At 36.1% G+C, this 20780-nt stretch overlaps 2 protein-coding genes across 14 annotated transcripts; one reads left to right on the forward strand and one right to left on the reverse strand.

Moving 5' to 3' along the window:
• The first annotated feature begins 110 nt into the window (after positions 1–110).
• On the forward strand, positions 111–15068 carry strada (STE20 related adaptor alpha). 12 transcript variants are annotated; one of them, XM_079605570.1, is made up of 14 exons: positions 212–314; positions 750–822; positions 4140–4302; positions 4393–4567; positions 4770–4827; positions 10176–10278; positions 10384–10505; positions 10985–11093; positions 11176–11299; positions 11449–11620; positions 12754–12858; positions 12956–13209; positions 13944–13986; positions 14101–15068. In XM_079605570.1, exons 6-14 carry the CDS (start codon positions 10227–10229, stop codon positions 14254–14256), a joined length of 1137 nt encoding a protein of 378 aa, XP_079461696.1. In that variant the 5' UTR covers positions 212–314; positions 750–822; positions 4140–4302; positions 4393–4567; positions 4770–4827; positions 10176–10226; the 3' UTR covers positions 14257–15068. The 12 variants fall into 12 exon arrangements, with proteins under 12 accessions (XP_079461703.1, XP_079461705.1, XP_079461701.1 ...); XM_079605571.1 differs by having other exon boundaries at positions 227–314; positions 4430–4567; XM_079605575.1 differs by lacking the exons at positions 4140–4302; positions 4393–4567 and adding an exon at positions 6854–6882 and having other exon boundaries at positions 180–314.
• A 552-nt stretch (positions 15069–15620) lies between these two features.
• Positions 15621–19997, reverse strand: rnf113a (ring finger protein 113A). Of its 2 annotated transcripts, none has more exons than XM_079605729.1 (10): positions 19817–19997; positions 19570–19646; positions 19360–19458; positions 19078–19185; positions 17812–17921; positions 17598–17704; positions 17407–17496; positions 17231–17324; positions 16939–17045; positions 15621–16787 (listed from the first exon to the last, which is right to left on the reverse strand). In XM_079605729.1, the coding sequence occupies exons 1-10, from the start codon at positions 19917–19919 to the stop codon at positions 16720–16722; spliced, it is 963 nt and encodes a 320-aa protein (XP_079461855.1). In that variant the 5' UTR covers positions 19920–19997; the 3' UTR covers positions 15621–16719. The 2 variants fall into 2 exon arrangements, with proteins under 2 accessions (XP_079461855.1, XP_079461856.1); XM_079605730.1 differs by having other exon boundaries at positions 19785–19949.
• Between the last annotated feature and the right edge of the window lie 783 nt (positions 19998–20780).

The raw sequence follows: 20780 nt of genomic DNA on the forward strand, positions 1-20780 counted from the left end.
GTCTTTGGACCCTAAAACGGCAACCTGCAAAAGCCCTTCTTTATACGCGATAATAACAAGATATGGCAACACAAACCGCAGAATATTTCATTTGCTCACGAATTTACACCAATAGGGAGACACGCATCCAACCTTTGATCCAATAGTAACACGAGGAAGGCGAGTCGTCAACGAAACTTGTCCAATCACCTAACGTTTTTTAACACGACCCAGCCCACTGCGAGGAGAAGAAATACGTTACATCACTTAGTTTTATTGATAACTTAAAATCTGACAATTTGATCTTAAATACGAACGCGAGATATACATAGAAGGTGAGTTTAACGATTATACTGTATTACTTACACAAGTACATTGGACCTCCGAGCTCTCTTTATCATAACTGAGAGATATTATTGTCGCTGCTTGGCTAGCTGAAAGATTCAGACCTGTAAACTTGCATGCTACATTGTTTATAAATGTTTAACCCTGCTTTTTATAATATAGCTGGTTTGTGTGAGTTAATACACATCTCCCATGCTGCTCACTAACCGAGCAAGTCATTTTATGTACAAACACATGTAACGTTAGTAATCTAGTCAATAAATCCTATTTGCTTTCGAGCATTGTTCTTCTCAGGTAACGTTAACGTACTGCTGAAAACTCGGTCGTTTAATAATTTCTTTGCATAATTCAGAAAGTATCAGAGCAGGAGAAAATAATCCGTTGTAATTTTATGAATCTTAGCTACTTCTGATATGTTCTTGCAGATCTTTACTCTTTATGTGTTTGTGAAAGTATTGCTACCTGTCATTACCATCTCCAGGATCCATGTCTTTTTTGGTGAGTGAGCTTGATTGAGTTAAAATACTTGGTTGTCAAAGTGACTGATTTTGTTTGCATGTGGGTCAACTTCAAAACATGACTTGCATATTTTTGTGCCCAAGTGCATTATTTCCATTTAAAATAATTTGATAAATTCATGATATATATCACTTTATTTTATAAAACCTATTTAGGCTAGTTTAAATATTTTTTAGTACATTTATATAATACATATTAGATATTACTTTGTTTTGTTATCTTAAAATCCCCAAAATGTCAGGTGGTGCAACTGTCTGGACAAATGAACAGACTAAGATTTTTTTTTTTTTTAAATGGATGGTTAAAGGGATAGTTCACCCAAAAATGAAAATTCTGTCAGTAATTAGGCTTGTTTGAGATGAGCAAAATCTGCGCAGAACCGATCACCGGTGATCAGCGCGAGATGCATGCTGGTTAGAAAAGTGTCCGAGTGCGGTCCGCTTGGCTCTGATGTCATGCTGACGTATATCAAAAAACTCTCGTGAGCGCAAGACGAGCGTGTCGGATTCTGCAGTCGAGCGCAGTTGCTCTCCACCGACTGCGCTGATCAAAAGCATGATGGAAAACGACTTGCTGACGACACAGCTTAATGCTCATTGGTTTAAACAACCATGATGTATTGTTCTCTTTTAAAATGTTTGATTTTAAAGGTTGTATCAGCGATTTCAGGCCCAAAAATAAATTATCACATTCATCTAATCTTTCCTAACGATCCGCTAGCTGCCCTGAAATAAAAGTAACAGAACTTAAATTAGGCCTATATCCAGTTTATTAGCAACACCGTGCACGAGCGTGAATCCCGCGATATCCATCTTTGATCTCACAGGTATCAGATCCACGAGAAGAGAGAACTGTCCGGCTTGCCTGCACTTTTTTCACTCCTCCCCTCACTGTAGCCGCCTACTCTCGCATACATTTCAGGCGATGCAAGGCGCATCTCAAACAAGCCTATAGAGTGCCAAAGTTATGACGTCACTTTGTAGGCCAACCCGGAAGTTAGCGGCGCATGGGTTCCCTTGATCGAAAAGCTATGCATTTTCCCCATAGACTTTTGGAAAATCGCCAAAAATAAGATCTGTTGATAAGATTAAAATAAGAGTTATGACCCTTACACATTTTGTCTATCAAGATAATCTTTACAAGTTAATCCAAAATGTATACATTTTGAAGCCTAAATAAAGCCGTCAGATATAAAATGCTAACGGTAGGCTATAAACGGACTACAGCACACCACTCTGACCATGGTCGCGGATCAACGTCATCATCAAGCTTCCTCAAACTTTATTTAAAAAACACGCTCGCTCATTATGATCTGTGCTGTGTATGAACACTTATCCACTTTTTCATGAGAAATATTGCCCAATTGTTTTTCCAAAAATGTTAGAAACAAATTTTGTTTATGCGTGCCTCTCTGAGATTTTTTTATCTTGTTAATGTTTTATTTATTCGGCTATTATTTTGTTAGTTTCTATAAACCTTTAATATTATTTTCTTTGTGATTTAAGATTATTATGCCTGATCATTGTGCCCCAAATAAACTTTAATAAAGATTATCTTTCACTGTATTATGTTTGATTGTATGTTTGCATACCATTTGCTAATTCGCCAGGAAAAATACGCACTTTTACCATCTCAGAAGCACTAACGTTAGCTATGGCCGTATCAATTTCCAATCTTATGTCCTTTTAGGGTCGGCTAACCCGAGCATCTTTCATTCGACGACTTGTGGTTGCATCTCGGGACAAAACACCATTGTCGAACAGTCTCTCCACAGAAATAAAGAACGTGAGGCTGAAACGCGGTTAGTAGTGTTAGTAGTGAGAGATTTCCTGTTTGTCATGATGACGTCTAAAGTCCTCGCCAAAGGATGTAGTCCTTTTAGCAACTTGTTAGCAACCACCGTTTTTAAGTCAAAATAAAGTTAAAAAAAATCACAAACCGGTTGTAACTGGTGTGTTTTATGTCATAGATCAAAACGTGAAAATATTTAGAGGCTTTGTTAACCACAGACCTTATTTCAGGCCATTTAGCAAAAACCCATTTAAAAAAAACCATAGACTTTAGGGCGAGGGAACCGGAAGTGCTAAAATGCTAACTCACTTCCGCGTTTTGGCCTACAAAGTGACGTCATAACTTCAGCACTCTATTACCCTCATGTTGTGCCAACCCCGTAAGACTTTCGTATATCTGCACAGCGCGTCTGTGTTGTGCGTCACCACGTAGGCTCACTATTGGCCGATGCTGGTGCGCAGATATACTACGCAAACACACTCAGGCCCACGGAGAATATAATGAAAAGTGGAATAAAGTCGTTAGTTTTGTTTGTTTTTTTGCGCACAAAAAGTATTCTCGTCGCTTGATAAACATATGGTTGAGCCACTGTAGTCACTTGGACTATTTTAACAATGTCTTTAATAACTTTTTGGGCCGACAAGTTTCAATCCCTTAAGAAACCTATCGAGGAGTGAAACAGCTCTCAGATTTCATCAAAAATATCTTAATTTGTGTTCCGAAGATGAACGAAAGTCTTACGGGGTTGGAACAACATGAGGGTGAGGATTTACTGACAGAATTTTCATTTTTGGGTCCTAACCCTTTAATAAAAAAACTAAATACTATGGCATAATTTTAGGTTTGAAACCTTTCATATAAACAAATGTGATAAATATCACTATTTGTAAATCAATTTGTATATTCTTAAATGTCAGGGTGGCACAACTGCAAAACATTTTATTGTGAATTGACAAGAAGGTAATATGTTAATCCATCATCCTTGTGGCAGAGTGAAAAGGTTTGTAGATCCCTCTCAGATACTGGTAAAAAAAACAGCTGATTTCAAGTATGGGTAGGTTAGTACACTTTCCATGTCAGCTGGGGCATCTACAGGATATAGCCTACATAAAACTATTTGGTTGTAGCTACTGCCTGACATAAAAGCAGTCAAAAAAATGAATGTAAACACTTTGTTCATGACTCAAAAATAAGCTTTACATCAGCTTTGAAAAGTTTTTTAAAACACATTTTTTGAAGCTTTAAAGGGGAGGTTGATTATGATTTTACTTTTTTTAACTTTAGTTAGTGTGTAATGTTGCTGTTTGAGCATAAACAACATCTTCAAAGTTACAACGCTCAAAGTAAAGGGAGATATTTTCTTTCAAAGAAATTGCTTTTTAAAGATGCATTGTGTAATATTTAAGAGGATCTGTTGACAGAAATGGAATATCATACACATAAATATGTTTTCAGTGGTGTATAAAGACCTTACTTAAAGAACCACTATGTTTGTATTACTTTAGAATGAGCCATATCTACTTACACCGCGGGTCCCCTTACATTGAAATGCGCTGACATGTTTCTACAGTAGCCCAAACGGACTAACGCATCTCGTCACTATGTTGTTCTTCGTGCAAAGAAGCAAGCTAAAGTCAGCGAATAAAACACTGACACGATGATGAACAAGTAACAATAATATTTGCAATAACATATCGTTTTACTGAATAATTAAGTAAACCTAATGTAAACCTAATTTCTTGATTTATCGTTGCAAAGACACCTCATTGCATAACTGGCTACTCTGCTGTCTCAGACGACTTTCCTGACGGCCACCACAACTTCCGTTGGTAGCAATTCGCAACCTCACCACTAGATGCCGCTAAAAATTACACAGTGCACCTTTAAGGACTACAATAAACGGCTGGTAGGGACTACACGAGCTTCCTCCCGGGTGAGTGATATCACTAACCCTTAAATTTACACTAACAATTTTAACATGTTATATAAAAATATCTGTGGGGTATTTTGAGCTAAAACTTCACATACACACTCTGGGGACATCTGAGACTTATTTTACATCTTGTGAAAAGGGCATTTTACCACCCCTTTAATTGTCAATGACCCATGTACATCCATCTCTCACTTTCTCTCAGCGCTGGGTGTCAGAGAAACTTAGTGTGGAAAGCCTGAGGGACCTGGAGTTATTTGGAGGTGAGTTCAATTGTCCAGCATCTGATGTCGCTGTGCTTCTCGCACCTCTTTCAGCAAACACCACCCGCCTGAGCTTATTCCACTGTAGCCAGGGTGAGTGTGAAGGGGAGCCCTAGAAACTCAAACCTAAAAATTAGTTCCTATAATACAAAAATTTTTCAAGATACTTCTGCAATATTCAAATGTCAAATTTTTGGACAAAAATCCCCCTCATAGTCAGCTTTGGAGGCACATTGCAAAAGAGAAGCTCTGCATTTGCAGATTACCCATGATCGCAACCAACCAGTACCTTTGCAAAAGCAACAAACGGCTTTTGGCTCGCTGTTTGTTTTGCGTGCGCTTCATTAAAGGTTTTGTGAATTTAATATTGTCAATCGTTGTGGGTTTTTGTTGTAAATGTGTTATACGGTGTGTTGTGATACTGCTCTGTAATGACACAAATGCGTTTCATGCGTTTATGTCATGGTGACTGATGATGGTGGTAACCGCAGATTCTGTGTGTCCTTGTGCCTGTGAGGCTTTTTAATCTTCTTTCTGCGGTGATGTATCTGTATGTATGTAGGATAACTCTGATGTAGTGTAATTGCAAGGTGTTGACGGATTGCTTCTGTGGTGTAACTGACAGCTGAGTCACTGCAACTGATCTGTGGGGAAGGTCTAAGGTGAATCCATATGGAATATGTTACAGGAATACTGTATGTATTGGTAGATTGTGAGCTTTACTTATGGACTAGTTTACAGAGAAATCCAGATATTAAAAAGGCTTCATATCTTTTTACATTTTGATGCGATTGCCTAGTCAGTATAAACGTTCTTACATCAGTATATTTTCTCCCATTTAGTTGCAATACATACAATTATAATATACACAACCGTTCAAAAGCTTGGGGTCAGTAAAATGTTTATTTGAAAGAAACTATTAGCTGTTATTCAGTTAGGATGCATTAAACTGCTAAAAAGTGACAGTCTTCTCTTCATCAAAGAATGCTGAAAAAAAAGTATCACGATTTGCACAATAATCATTAAGCAGCACAACTGTTTTCATCATTGATAAATCTGATAAATATTTCTTAAGGAGAAAATCAGCATATTTTAATGGTTTCTGAAGGATCCTGTGAAACTGGAATAATGATGCTGAAAATTCAGCTTTGACATCACAGCAATTACAGTTTAAAATATATTTAACAGAAAACAGCTATTTTAAATTGTAATAATATTTCACACAATTATTTTGATCAAATAAACACAGCCTTGGTGAGTGTAGGAGAATAGTCTTTCAAGAACATTAGAAAATTGTACCGACTCCAAACTTTTGAGCGGTAGTCTAGATTATTGATTTGAAAATAATCTAAATTTAAAATAAATACATTTTTGTTGACATCGGTCTTGTTCAAGAGATTTATTTTAATGGAAAGTTGCTTTGATAAATATACATATATATATATATAGAGCTAGTTTTCAAAGCTCTAAGATGGTGTAATCCATAAAAAAATGAAGGGATTTTTTTAGATGTTGATTTTTCTGTCTGCTTCCATTCCTTTTGTTGCATTCCATAATTGCTGCTTCGTGTCTGCTTTAAAGACGCTAAGTTTCGTTTGCTTTTGGCTGTTACATGTTCTATGGCAATGCGTAAATAAAAAGGGTTTTTAATTTAAAAAAAAATGTTAATATAGAAAAAGAGAAGATATTAAAGAATGCTTTTCTGATGGTTTATCCTTTTTTGTTGAATTGAGTGTTCAAGTAATATAAATATAATTTCTGCTTTCTTAAATGATTTTGATCATTTAGTAGGCTTATATGCAATATAAATTATTTGCTGCCATATAGATCATATATGGTGCCAATTTTTTTTTATAGCAAGGATGAGCTTTTTGATTGGCAGGATGTTGATGATAAGCTAAGAAGAGAGGCTCTCAGAAAACTAAAGATGTTCTTGATGTTTCTTAAATTTGTGAGAACCACTTTAAAGGCAGATTGTTTGTTTGTATGTGTCTTTTGCGTCATTTACATGGTTTCTCTACGCCAGAGCAAACTCAGGCAAGCCCACTAAGGAAAGTAAGTGTGGAATATCTTCCAGCTTTTCCATCCGCCTGTGGGTGTGTGCGATAGGTGTGCGTGGATGAGCATGTGAGCTGGTGTGCGCTTGTGTGAATGTGCAAATGTAAGATTAATGATATGTGTGTATATGCTCAGATGAATACATCCCCCTGTGCTCCTGTGTTTGCATGCATGCACTCATCGTGCTGCTATGACACTCATACCTCCACACCTGCTCAGACCGAGGGTCCTGAAAAGGAAACTGCTCATATTTTAACAAGGAAAATAAAAATTACGGCCCAAGAAACTCACTGGGTAGGGGTTTATTATTGTGAGTGCTTGATAAACCAAAGGGAAACAAATATTTGGGGTTCAGTTACCCAGTAATGTAATACTTAAATCATAAATAAGACCCTGAATTAAAGAGCAAACAGATTAAAAGAGCAATGTAACGCATTTATGCTAAAGAACAGATACAATAGATATGAAGGATAGTTCACCCAAAAATTCACTAGAAGATTATGGGATGTCTTGTTTTTGTAATTTTTCTTTGTCTTGTAATTTGCAAGCTTGATTGTGTTAAGACACTGTTAATCGTCTTATTAACTTATTTAATAGTCTGAGTAACTCCAATGGCAAAAAATTGACCTTTTAAATAATATAAGAGCAAATACATAAATATTGAGAGATTCACTACGGTTTAAAACTTTGGAGCCGGTAAGATTGATCAGAAACGTATATAAATATTTAAATTTAAATATTTTAAAATGCAATTTTATTCCTTTGATGGCAATTTTCAGCATCATTACTGCAGTGTCACATGATCCTTTGAGAAATCATGATGATTTGCACCTCAAGAAATATGTCATATTATTATCAATGTTGAAAATAGTTGTGCTGTGCTTTTTTGGGGGGATATTTTGTATATATTATTGAAAACAGGATTTTTATGCTTTGAAGAATACAAAGACCTGCATTTATTTGAACCATTATAAACATACTTACTGTCGCTTTTGACCAATTTATTGTACCCTTGCTGAATTAAAGTATTAATTACTTTTTTCTTTATATACTTAAAATTTAAAGTTGATAAAGGCATGTGGGATCCTATTCCTAAGGGATGAGTACATACTGTTTGCACTTATGGGTGAGCTGTCATAAGGAGGACATAAACTTTGATGTGAATTCACTGAATTGCTTCTATGTCTAATAATAATTAGCAGTCTAATTCAACAGATTAATTCTGCATTACCCCTTGCAATTTAAGGCATCTCTCTTACAAAATCTACTCAAGAGTTGTCACAAACAAACCAACACCAGGCATAATGAGAATGTTGTCATTGGTCACCTAAGCATGTGAAGTGGGATGATGCTCATTGTGTTAATGCAACACATGGAGTCATCCTGTCAAAGCCTGGGCTTGCTGCACTGTTCACTGAAATAGTCCTGCAAACACATCAAATGGCATAATTTGTATGTTATTTTTTCATGAATTGCCATAGACCTGCATGATCTCCACTGACAAATACTCTCATCATATTTGAGAGGATGTTATTGTTAATATTATTTGTGAGTTCCATGGCATCGCTAATGGAAACTAATGTAAGTAAAAAATAAAAGTACTTGATCTTAATGGGATCATGTATATCTATGACCAAATGCAACACAGTGTATTGTAAAGTGTGATGCTTATAACATGCTTTTGCAAATATGCAGAGTTTTGTGAAGCCATTCCTGCTGCAGTTTCAACTTCTCGTCTCGTCTCGTACTGAGTTTCAGAACAGTTGGACTGAATCTTTAATTAGCCATAATCTGCCGTTTCTCAGTACTTGATCTGTATGATTCTCTGAAGAGCTTTGCAATGGCTGGGATTTATCAGTGTATGTGCAATAAAAACCCTTCCCCTCTTCAAAACCAGGTTGGTTTGTGCCGTTTTCTGTGATTGTAAATGTGTGTACTTGAAATGTTTCCTAATTCACTGAAACTGACGTAGTTTCATATGTCATAGTATATTTGATTGACAAAATACTATGATGCTTTTGAAGTAAAATGTACCTAAAATGTTTGCTACCCAAACACTGCTTGCACAGTGACACAAATCCTGTCAGAAACACTAAAGGTTGATGCTGGGTCACATTCAAAAGACTTTTATTTTTCATATTATTATTTTTGAAACTCCCTATACAACATCTGTGAATGTACAGTGAGTCAAAAAATACTTAAAAAATGTCTTTGCATTAGAAACAAAATATCAAACTAAGTGGAATCTTCAAACAAATAATGCTAGACCTTTATCTTTAAGCTGTGACTTTCAATAACTGGTCCTAAGGTCTTCACATTCACACAGGTGCACCAGCAGAGTAAGCACAGATATACACTAAAAGTTCCAAAGTTTTTTTTTTTTTTTTTTAAGAGGTCTCTGATGCTCACCAAAGCTGTATTTAATGGATCAAATGGTTTCTCATTTATTTAACATTTATTTTTCATAATAAAAAATGTGTAAGTATAGCATTTATTTAAAATAAAATATGTTGTAAAATTAGACATTTCCTTACTGTCACTTCAATATAATGCAACCTTGCTGAATAAAAGTATACATTTCTTAAAAAAAATAATTTTATATATATATAATTACAGAGCACAAACTTTTGAATGGTAGTGTAGTTCATCCACTATTGATCAGATTTCACTAATGTTTACCACCAGAGAGTGTCAGACTCCAGGAATGTGTTTTCTTAATTTTGTACAGTAGTTCTATTGTTTTATATTTTAAAACCTAACATGCTTTTTTATATGAAATGTCTTGGTTGGAAAAGAGAACAAGAACATTTCTTTAAAATCGATACCATTTGATATTTGATAATTCTAATGTAATGACATTCATATGTTTTTAAGTGTGAATTAAATGTTGAAATACTATTGGGTCACTGTATGACTGCGTACCCACAAACCACTTTCACGAATACACCTCCAGTAAAATCACAGGGTTCACAATCTAATTATTCAAGTATGTTAAAAGGATTTGATTGTGTTGAATGGGCTATGATAGGAATGCTGAACTGGGATCTGACGTGTGTCTCAATCCGCTCCCTAGTTTCTCAATATTTAGTGGATCAAGGCCCATTCTAATGTCTGAGTTTGTTCACAATAAACTGTCTGACATCAGGAAGGTGATCGAGACACACCCATATTCAGTTTGCACTTTGTTTATTTGGCCCCGCCCCCAGTGGCTTAACTGTAGAGGTTGTAAGTACTTTTGTGGGCCACACTGAGTTGTCTCATTTAACTAATGACTCTTTTCATTGACTCAGGCCCATGAAGACAGTCGAGAGTCTCTGAGCCCTCTACCACGCGGGGACACCATGGGAAGCTTTCTTCCAGATAACAACGCCTATGAGCTGCACACTGTCATAGGTGAGGCCAAGACTGCACAGCACTAACACAGACATCTCTGTGAGGTTCTCTGCGATCGTCTGTGATTCCCACAGCTGATGTGTGTGTTTGTCTGTGCTTGTGTAGGTCACGGTTTGGAGGACTTGATGACAGTGAATCTGGCCAGGTACAAACCTACTGGGGAACTTGTGGCCATCCGGCGTATTGACCTGGATTCCTGTACTAATGACATGGTCAATTACTTACAGGTCAGTAGAAAGTGACAGCAGGGCTTCTCTCAGAATATACTAGAGATGGACAATTTGAGTCATTTTATATTTATTTTTAATGAATGTTGCAAAATAACTGACATTAATATTTTGTTGTATTCACAAACCTCACATCACTGATAACAGTTTCAAAATAAGCTATTTTTAACAACTTATGGCTTTCTTTTGAAAGAAATTGGCAATATATACATTAATAAGGAAATTTAGATTTTTTTCAGTTTAGATACAGATTCAGTTTCTTACATTTTATTTAATATTTTTAGTTAACAACACTGATTCATTAAGAACGTTTATTTCAATTTGTATTTCAAAAATCCTTTTGCAATGTTTGAGTAGTGTTTTTATTAGGCGACTAGTTGGTGCGGAACAAATACTTAACTAGTCAATTAGTCATGCACATCGCTAGTATATACAGTAAACATAAGCATTGCAACCACTTTCTGTTTGTTTTTCCAAAGGGAGAACTCCATGTCTCTAAGCTGTTCCACCACCCCTGTATTCTCCCATACAAAAGCGTCTTCATTGCTGAGAATGAACTGTGGGTGATCACACCCTTCATGGCCTACGGTTAGCTGAGACATTCTGCATCAATTATATAAAGTCCTAGCTGCTCATAGCACCAGTTGAAAATGTTTCTCTTCTCTATCAGGATCAGCACGAGACTTGATCAGTATACATTTTGCTGATGGTTTGAGTGAGCAGACAATTGCCTACATCCTGCTGGGTGTGCTGAGAGCGCTGGAGTACATACATCAGATGGGCTACGTTCACCGGTGAGGAACGCATGTACACTTATTGTATTATTTATTATTGTTATTAGTCAAACACGTTATCAACCAACCACTCCAGACTGTTGGTCTCATGTTTTTAATTTAGGTGCTACACAAGTATACTTTTCAATCTTCTTAATGTATGTCTATAGGAGTGTGAAGGCAAGCCACGTTCTGATTGCAGCAGATGGGCAGGTGTATCTGTCCGGTCTTAGGAGTATCTTCAGCTTGATCCGTCACGGTCAGAGAGCACGTGTTGTACACGATTTTCCCCAGTACAGTATTAAAGTACTACCATGGCTCAGTCCAGAGGTTCTGCAGCAGGTATGTTTGATATACTGTACCAATCTAAATTTTGGGGTCCGTAATAATTAGGGGTGTAACAATCGTGTCACAATATATCGCAATACAAAAATGCAACAATATGTATCGTGGACAGTGACAATCTGTGTATTGTGTATATTTCACCCAAAATTAAAATGACTGTGTGAGGAAAAAAATTAAGTTTATAGAGTTTTAGTGACAGTACTACATTAAACTACATTATATAATGTTGAATATAATGTATAATAATGCAATGGGGGAATATTTGTGGGTCCTGATAATGCCAAATTTCTTAAGTTACCAGTAAAAAGTGGCCTACATTATTTTAAATATATGTTGTCAGTGACAGAGTGGAAGCATATTCGTCTGAAATAATTATTTATTTTCAGCTTCAGAATCATGAATATTTTTATTCTGGCGTCATCATTGTCCTGTGCATTTGGTCTCTAGCACCAAGTCCAAGCCTATTAATTTCCACCCGCAATGTTATATCAAATTTTCTATTTTAATCAACAATCAACTTTTTATTAACCTTTCGTCATATGTCTTGGAGTATCGCAATAATATCGTATTGTGAGTTCAGTATCGTGATATGTATCGAATCGTGATACGAGGGTATATCGTTACACCCCTAGTAATAAAAAAATTAATATATATATACTTTTTTTTTTTTAAGAAATGAATAGCTTTATTCAGCAAGCATACATTAAATTGATTAAAAGGGACCATAAAGACATTTACATTGTTAGAACATATTTCTATTTCTAATAAATGCTGTCTTTTGAACTGTCTATTCTGTCTAAATTGAACAGAACTGTCTAAGAATCTTGAAAAAAATGTAGCAAGGTCTCCACAAAAATATTAAGCAGCTCAACTGTTTTAAACACCGATAATGACAAGAAATGTTTCTTGTGCTCCAACTCGGCACATTAGAATGCACTAAAACACACAATTACTTTACTGTATTATTGATCAAATAAATGCAGGTAAGCATAAGAGACTTCTTTCAAAACATTTAAAAATCTTACTGGCCCCAAACTTTTGATCAGCATGTATACTACTGTACTTATAATACATCAGAAATTAGCAAATTACATTTTTATTAAATCTGTATTAATCTATTAATTTGACAGAATCTTCATGGATACGACTTCCGCTCAGACATTTACAGTTTGGGTATCACTGCATGTGAGCTAGCTAATGGTCACGTGCCTTTTAAAGACATGCCTGCTACGCAGGTAAGGCAAAAACTTGCTTTTTATCAATTCATTTTTTGCTTTCCCTCCTTTTTAACTTACATTTAGCTTCATCAACTGTCTCTTTGCCTGTTGTCAGATGTTGTTAGAGAAGTTGAATGGTACAGTCCCCTGCCTGCTGGACACCACCACCATCCCCCCTGAAGAACTGGGCATGAAACCGTCTCGCTCAGGGGCCGACTCTGGGATCTGCGAGGGCCCCAGTGCCGGTGGTGCTCGCCACACAAACGGAGAGCCCTCATCCTCCTCCGCGGGAAACCCATACAGCCGGACCTTCAGTCCTCACTTTCATGCCTTTGTGGAACTTTGTCTGCAGAGAGATCCTGAGAAAAGGTCAATATAACACTCTAGTGCTTCATTTATTTTTTAAAGGACTAATTCAAAATTCTTTCATGATTTACTCACCATCATATTGTTCCAAACCTTTTACTGTGGAACAGAAAAAGAGACATTTTCAGGAATGGACTTACCACTCTTTTCCTTGTAATGAAAGTGAAAGGGGATCCAGGATGTTGAGCTCCAAATTGATAAACTGTAAAAAGTTTGTCTTTACTTTACAAAAGGTCTAATTTCTTAGCAACTATGAGCAATATATATTTTTATAGCATTAATCTTTGTTAATGTTAGTCAATAAATATACATTTGTTCACTGATTAGTTGTGTAACGGAGGGCAGCTAGTAGTCGCTGTGCGAGTAAAACCTCACTTCCCTGATCTCAAGAGACCTGCTTTTTGTTGTCCGCACAGAGCGGACAACAAAATCATTTCATCATTTACTCGCCATCATGTCGTTCCAAATCTGTATGAATTTCTTTCTTCTGCTGAGCTCAAAAGAAGATATTTTGAAGAATATGGGTAACCAAACTTTTTAAGTTACCCATTAAAAATGTATTAGTAAATGTAAAAACAAACTTTAACCAAGATTAATAAATGTTGTAGAAGTAATGTTCATTGTTTATTTAACTTATGTTAACAAATGAAACCTTTTTGTGAAGTGTTACCAAGTACCGTAGGTTATACTTTTGTGGTGCAATGAATAGTTTGAAATTGATGTTATGTCTTCAACAGACCTTCTGCCAGCTCTCTGATAGGCCATTCCTTCTTCAAACAAGTAAGTTTTACCCTCTTCTGAGCAAAAACCTGACATATTTGTACAAATTTAAACAGAAAGTGGTTGCACACTTACTCTCCTCAATGTTTCATTGTGGTCAATGTAACGTTTCAGATAAAGCGCAGACCATCCGAGGCTCTTCCTGAGCTCCTGCATCCAGTTTCTCCAATCAGCAGCCTAGACTGCATGCAGCCTCAGGATTCGCCCACTGGACTAGCCAATCTGGAGTCTGATCTCAGCAAGCTGGATGTGGATGACTGGGACTTTTGACATTAAAAACGGATGAGAGATGGAGGAACGATGGATTGGATGAAAAGGGGGTGATTTACCGTAGGACTCGTAATGAGAAATTGATAAATGTGGATTTTGTTTTGTCTTTTTTCTTTTTAGTTTTAAGGGTGAAAAAGAGAAGGCCTGTGCTATGCGAGCGTCATATAGACATTACAAAGTGCTTTAAAGAAGCTACAAGAGACTCTGGAATGTTTCTTGGTTGTCTTTGTGATTTGTGTATTTCACTGAAACTAAAATAAGAGACTATAAGAAGAGAAATGAAAAGCCAGCAGCCACTTAGCCTTGCTAATGCATCCAGAAGCATGCACTGAAGCCTGAGGCATGCACTGCACACCCTCACCTACATTTTAGTTACTCTTACAGACTGGCCATGTGACAATGGTGATCACTTCAGGCTACTGAAATGTGTTCTATGCGTTTCAACTGAACTAATGACACTCTATGAATGTCTACCAGCTTACAGCAACACCAGTTCACAATTGAATTTCCATGTATCCTAGCATATTTGTCCAGTGAAGCATAAAGAGCTGTCAGAAAAGTCAAACTCGACTGTCCCAATTTATGGATGGATTGTGGGAATGGTGCTCAATAGTGATGCCACAAAAAAATGCGAATTACTTTTTTTGCCTGCTATCTGGTGCAGTTGTTAGTTTAAAACTATTAATTCTGTTGTATTTTTGCTAAGAGATTAATTTCTGTTCTTGGCATGCGTTACAGAAGGAAGTGCTTCAATGTCTGTGTATTTTCAGCATATGTACATCTTGGTCAAATGGAATAAATGTTGCCATTGATGTTGTTTGCCGTTATATAATTTTTTTTATATATTTAGAATGTTCATTACATTACAACTTGTTTTGAAAAACAGCATCTGCAGTGGTGATTTCACTACATGCTATTCAGTTTATAATAGGGATTTTCGTGGAAATTCTTAATACGAATTCAACCTACTAAATCTGACTTCACCACGGACAATTTAAACAACTTCCAGTTAATAATAATAACTACAGTATCTCAAGGTAATTCCCTGAATACTTACAATCTAATACTTCCCTGAAGTATGGTGACGGTGTCCCGTCAAGAAGCTTACTGTCCTAAAACTCACTGTCCTTCTCAGGTGTACGCTGGTCCGACACAGGATCATTAGTACTAGTATTACAGCCTCATCCCGAGGGCGGCTCTATAGTCCACCGATACTATTACTGTCTCTGCGGTGGTCTTTTGAGCCTAGAATCTTTAGTACTTCTATTCCTTAGCTCAATCACACATAGATGTTTCTGTTGGTTTCTTTTGAGCGTAGAATCTATTTCTCAGCTGTGCAGCATATACCTGACGCGACTCCCAAGTTGCTCTTTGCAGAAATTTAAGTTTTATTCACGGCTGGGAGAACACTGGCCAGTGAAATAACCAAGTGAGTCTCTTGAATAGAAAGATACATGTACATTTAAATCATACAGTTGAGTAAAAATCAGTGTCACTCAAGTCTTCTTCACTGTGATTTGTTCTGGTGATTGGTTTGTAATAATCTAAGCTAATCATATGACTGTTAGTTCTACTTTGCACTTCTCTGTACATTTAATGTTGAAAATATGTATTACATAAAATATTTCTATCACAGGATGCAATGACATTAAATTTTACAGATAAGCTTACAATTATTTTCATGTTTTGACCGACAACGAATAAATGGCGGATATTAAAATTGTATACTATTTTGCCAAAATATATTAAAACAAAAAATAAATTTAAAATGGTAGGCATTTAAGCTTTAAGCAACATTAAAAATGTACAGGATGAAAAATGGATATTCTTTTTGAGATTAGTTTTTTAGTAGTAAAAATTGACTTTACCTTTGTCATCATCGAAGAACACTCACTTAACCGAATGTAAAAATAGGGTAAATGAGCATGAATAAATTAAATGTCCAATATCAAATGATACTGAAAAACAAAAAATAAATTATAAAGTCCTCTTCACAACAAGAAAGATAGAAAACTATAATGTTTACTATATTGGCATCCACACCGACGATTGATGTCATCTGCCACCTTGAATGCTCAAGCCCTTTAAAGTAGGGTGGATTCTGATTGGCTTTTGAATGTTTTTATCCTTCATCAGCTGGAAAACAAATGTTCTGAAAGCAATTACAATGATATTGCTCTTCTGCGTCATTACCATTATAGCTGTGGGGTGGACTTCACTACTCTCATAGAATAAGAACAATTATTTAAAACTTGGAGGGAAATATTGGCCAATAATGTTGTGCGTCTCTAGTGAATGATGTACAGGTTGTCGAGTTCTCATCCTGGGAGATTTCTGAGAAACATGAAGAAAAAAAAGTGTTCTACAAAAGAGTGCATGTTTATTTCAAAGGTTCTGAAAATGTACAACGCAGCTGGAATCTGAAATATTAAAGTAGAAAACAGAAGGGGAGGCTGTGTGGTGCTAGTCATCCTCATCAGAGGGAGGCTGGTCAGCAATTGCCTGCTGTTTCTGCATCTTAGCCATGAGCTCTGAGGAAAAATACACCAAAAAAATTGTTCCTTATTCTCCATTTCATATTATATATGACATTAGTAAGTGAATTTATAAGGGCTCCAAGAGTTAACAACCAATTGACCAAACCTTGTTTAGTCATTTGTGATTAATGGAAAAGATAAGCACCTTTGGCCGGGTTAAAGACGCCATTGGTCTGCTGGTTACAAACATAGCAGCGCTTAGACTTGCGGTAGTGCTGGAGAGCACAGGCCTCGCAGAAGTAGTGCCGGCACCTGGAAAACAAAGAAATTAGGAATACTAGGTCTGCAGTCAAATATGTGGCAACAACATGCAAACACAATGTCAAACAAAAATATAGATATGATGTACACAGGCTAAAGCATCACATTGTGGGTTTGTGCCGTCGTAAGAGTAGCATTTGCAATTCAAACTGGCCATGGCTTGATGTAGCACTTACTTTGTAATAATGGGGTTCTTAAAGGACTCTCTACAAATGAAACACTTGAAAGGAAAATCTTCCTCGTCGCTGCTCACTTCATAGTTCTCATCGTCTGCGAGATATGTTTATACGTCAGAAAGCAGAACAAAAGAAGCAAAACGTTTTCAAAGACCTGTACCTAAAAGATGACTCACCGTTTGCCCCATATCTTCCTTCTTCGAGCTCTCGCTCAATCTGCCAGCCGTGCTTGTAGTCTGAGCGGTCATGCAGAAACTTACAGCTGTCTGAGGATAAAAGAAGACAAGTTTGTTCCTGCAATGACATTTGTAATGACACAACCTCAAAAGAAAGGCAAAAACAGAGAGGAAACCAGTGGCTTACTAACCTCCAAACCCACAGAAGCCCGTCTCTTTATAGTCTTTACAAATGTCAGGCTGGTAATCCCACCGGACTGTGGCCCTGAGGTGCTCAGGGGCTCTGATTGGCCCTTTCCTATCACATACAAGACATTGAGGATCAATTAAAAGTTGTGTGTCAGCATATTTAGTCACAGCAAACAGGACCAGCTGCTTGTTTGACCAGCATTTCTACTGACTCACCTGACCATACCAGAGGAGGCGTTGCCCATGGTGGAATCTTTGGGTTTAATGAATTTATGGTAGTTGTTGATGCCACGATAAATCTTATCGTCGTCTTTACCAGTCAACTCCTATAAATAAAATACAGACATGCCACTGAATTAGGAGATTGTGCCTACTGTGCCCACCCAAACAATATCAATAATCATGTATCCTTAAAGTCTGTATGAAATGGAAATTCACCATCTATTTTCTAAAAGCATCTTAAGGATCTTACTGTGAACGATTCACCCATGAATGCATTTAATTTTTTGGTAACACTTTACAATAAGGTTAATTTATTAAACATTAGTTAATATATTGACTAACATGAACTAACCATGAGCAATACATTTTTTACTGTTTTTGTTCATCTTTGTTAACGTTAGTTAATAAAAAATACAGCTGTTCATTGTTTGTTCATGTTAGTTCACAGTGTATTAACTAATTTTAACAAGATTTTAATACAGTATTATTAAATGTTGAAATTAACATTAACATTGTATGCACCAAAATTTGAATATGCACATGTTTATATCACACAAATGAGATTCGAGAGCTGAGGTTGAGAGGAAGAATTTCTGTGCATAATGACCTTATGTTCCTCACACAAAGCTACTGTATCATTTTTGAGGACTTAAAACATAACACACACGTTGTGTATATTTATAATATATACTTTTATTGATCACTTAGTCTTTTTATGTTCATTTCAGTTTTAGAGAAACATTAACATCCTTGCCTTACATCTCCTTTTGTGTTCAATACTAGAACGTTTTGAAACAATATGAGGGCGAGAAGATTACCTTTTTTTTAGGCAAGTATCCCTTTAAGTTCATCATAATATCTGTTTATGGAGAGATTGTTTCCACCTGTTGTTATAGGCCATAAACGTTTTTCCCCAAATATAATTATTCAATGATATATTTAGACAATTACTGTTCAGTAAAATGTATAAATTCTGCTTTGCAAATTTTTTTAATGAGGTCACATAAAAACTCATCTGATTTGATTCTTCTGTAGACCGGAAATAGGTGTAATAACTGAAAATAATGAATTCTGATATGACAATTTTGCAATGCAGATGCTGTTTTTCTATTTACTGCTGTAAAGCTGCTTTGAGGAAATCTGTAATGTAAAAATAGCTGTACAAATAATCAGTTATTAGAGATCAAACCAAACCTCTTTGTTTTTTGTATGAATATATATATATATATATATATTATATATTAATATAATCCCCCGTACCTCTTGAATCTTCTGGCTGCGCTCAAAGATGGCCTGAGCATCTTTGTCCCTCTCTGTGTCCAACTCATAAATAGCAGTGGCACCCATGTCATCTGGTCCCTCTGGTTTCTGCAACACACACACACACACACACACACACACACACACACACACACACACACACACACACACACACACACACAATAATTCAATGTTTGGATCAATCAAATGCATATTTTGCATTATTAAGGGTTTGCTATAAGTCATAAGATACCCCCCGGCGTACACATCTGACAGACTCACCGCTGACCGAGTGGACTTGTACGCGACAGTGACACTCTTGTCTTCTTTCTCTTCTTCACTTTCACTTGATGAGACTGCTTCCTTCTCCACTTTCTTTGTCTATACGGTGGGATGTACGTTAACTTGCGGTTATGGCTTCAGAGTAAACAGCAGCTTCGTAAAAGACTCAAATAATGCATTTTTCATTAAACATTTAAAATACCGACATACTTTCTGAATCATGGGGTTAGTAATAGCAGCTTTCTTCTTTCTGACCACAGCACTGCCCTCCTCACCGCTACTTCTGTCTGATGAACACACAAACACAGATATAATACATCAGTTACTTGGTTGTAAACAGAATTAACGTTACGTTGGGCATAAACATTGACTGAACAGACAGCTTACTGTATTGACTATGGAAAACTGACAAAGAAATGCATTACCGAGCACTGAAGGGGAAATCAGCACAAAATACCTTTATCGCTATCACTTGCATTTCTTTTCCGTGCAGAAAATTTCTTGTTTGATTTCTTAAAAAGAAACTTGCAGATTGTTTTAGGCTCTTCTGAGTCCGCCATCTTTAACTACATACACATAAACCACAGAATAATATGAGGCACTTCAGTTATAGTGCCTCTTGTGTTTGGGAATGGGATGAATAACAGTGCAAGTTGAGATGATCTTACTGCTGCTGTTATTAACATTTCATACATAAATTAAATATATTCACATTTTAATTAATAATTGTATTATTATTATTATTATTATTTATTAAGTTATTATTAGACTAACTGTCAGAGATATTGAAGCATAAAATGTATGGCAGCTCGCTTTTCTGATACAAACAATCAAATTTAATACTGAACCTCTGACTGAACTGTACTATTCTTTACACCAGATGGGTTTCAGACATTCTCAATGCCAAGGACCTACATGTGTAAAATCTAAAAATATTAGATTATTGTGATCCTTTTTTCTTTTGATTTCCTTTTATTTGAGTAAAAAAAAAAAAAGATTATTTATTGAATGAAATACAAAACAAATTCAACAAATCCAAATAGCAGCTAAACATTACTGATTGATAGATAGATAGATAGATAGATAGATAGATAGATAGATAGATAGATAGATAGATAGATAGATAGATAGATAGATAGATAGATAGATAGATAGATAGATAGATAGATAGATAAAAGAACATTACATAATACACATCCATTAGATTGCACCACTTAAGGGCTTTTTCATGCATAGATTTATGCATACATAAGGCTTTAACGAATATCTCAAAATCTGTATTTAAAAGCAAGACATTGGAATCTAGAAAAGACGCCTTTGAATCCATAGGGTTTGTGAATCTGGTCAGAGCATTTATTTTGCAACACTTAACCACACCCCTGTCGTAAAGTACCAGTAGACGGGCAAAGGCGTCGTAAAAT

Source organism: Phoxinus phoxinus, assembly GCF_949152265.1.
Source record: "Phoxinus phoxinus genome assembly, chromosome: 1".
Classification (NCBI taxonomy): Eukaryota; Metazoa; Chordata; class Actinopteri; order Cypriniformes; family Leuciscidae; genus Phoxinus; species Phoxinus phoxinus.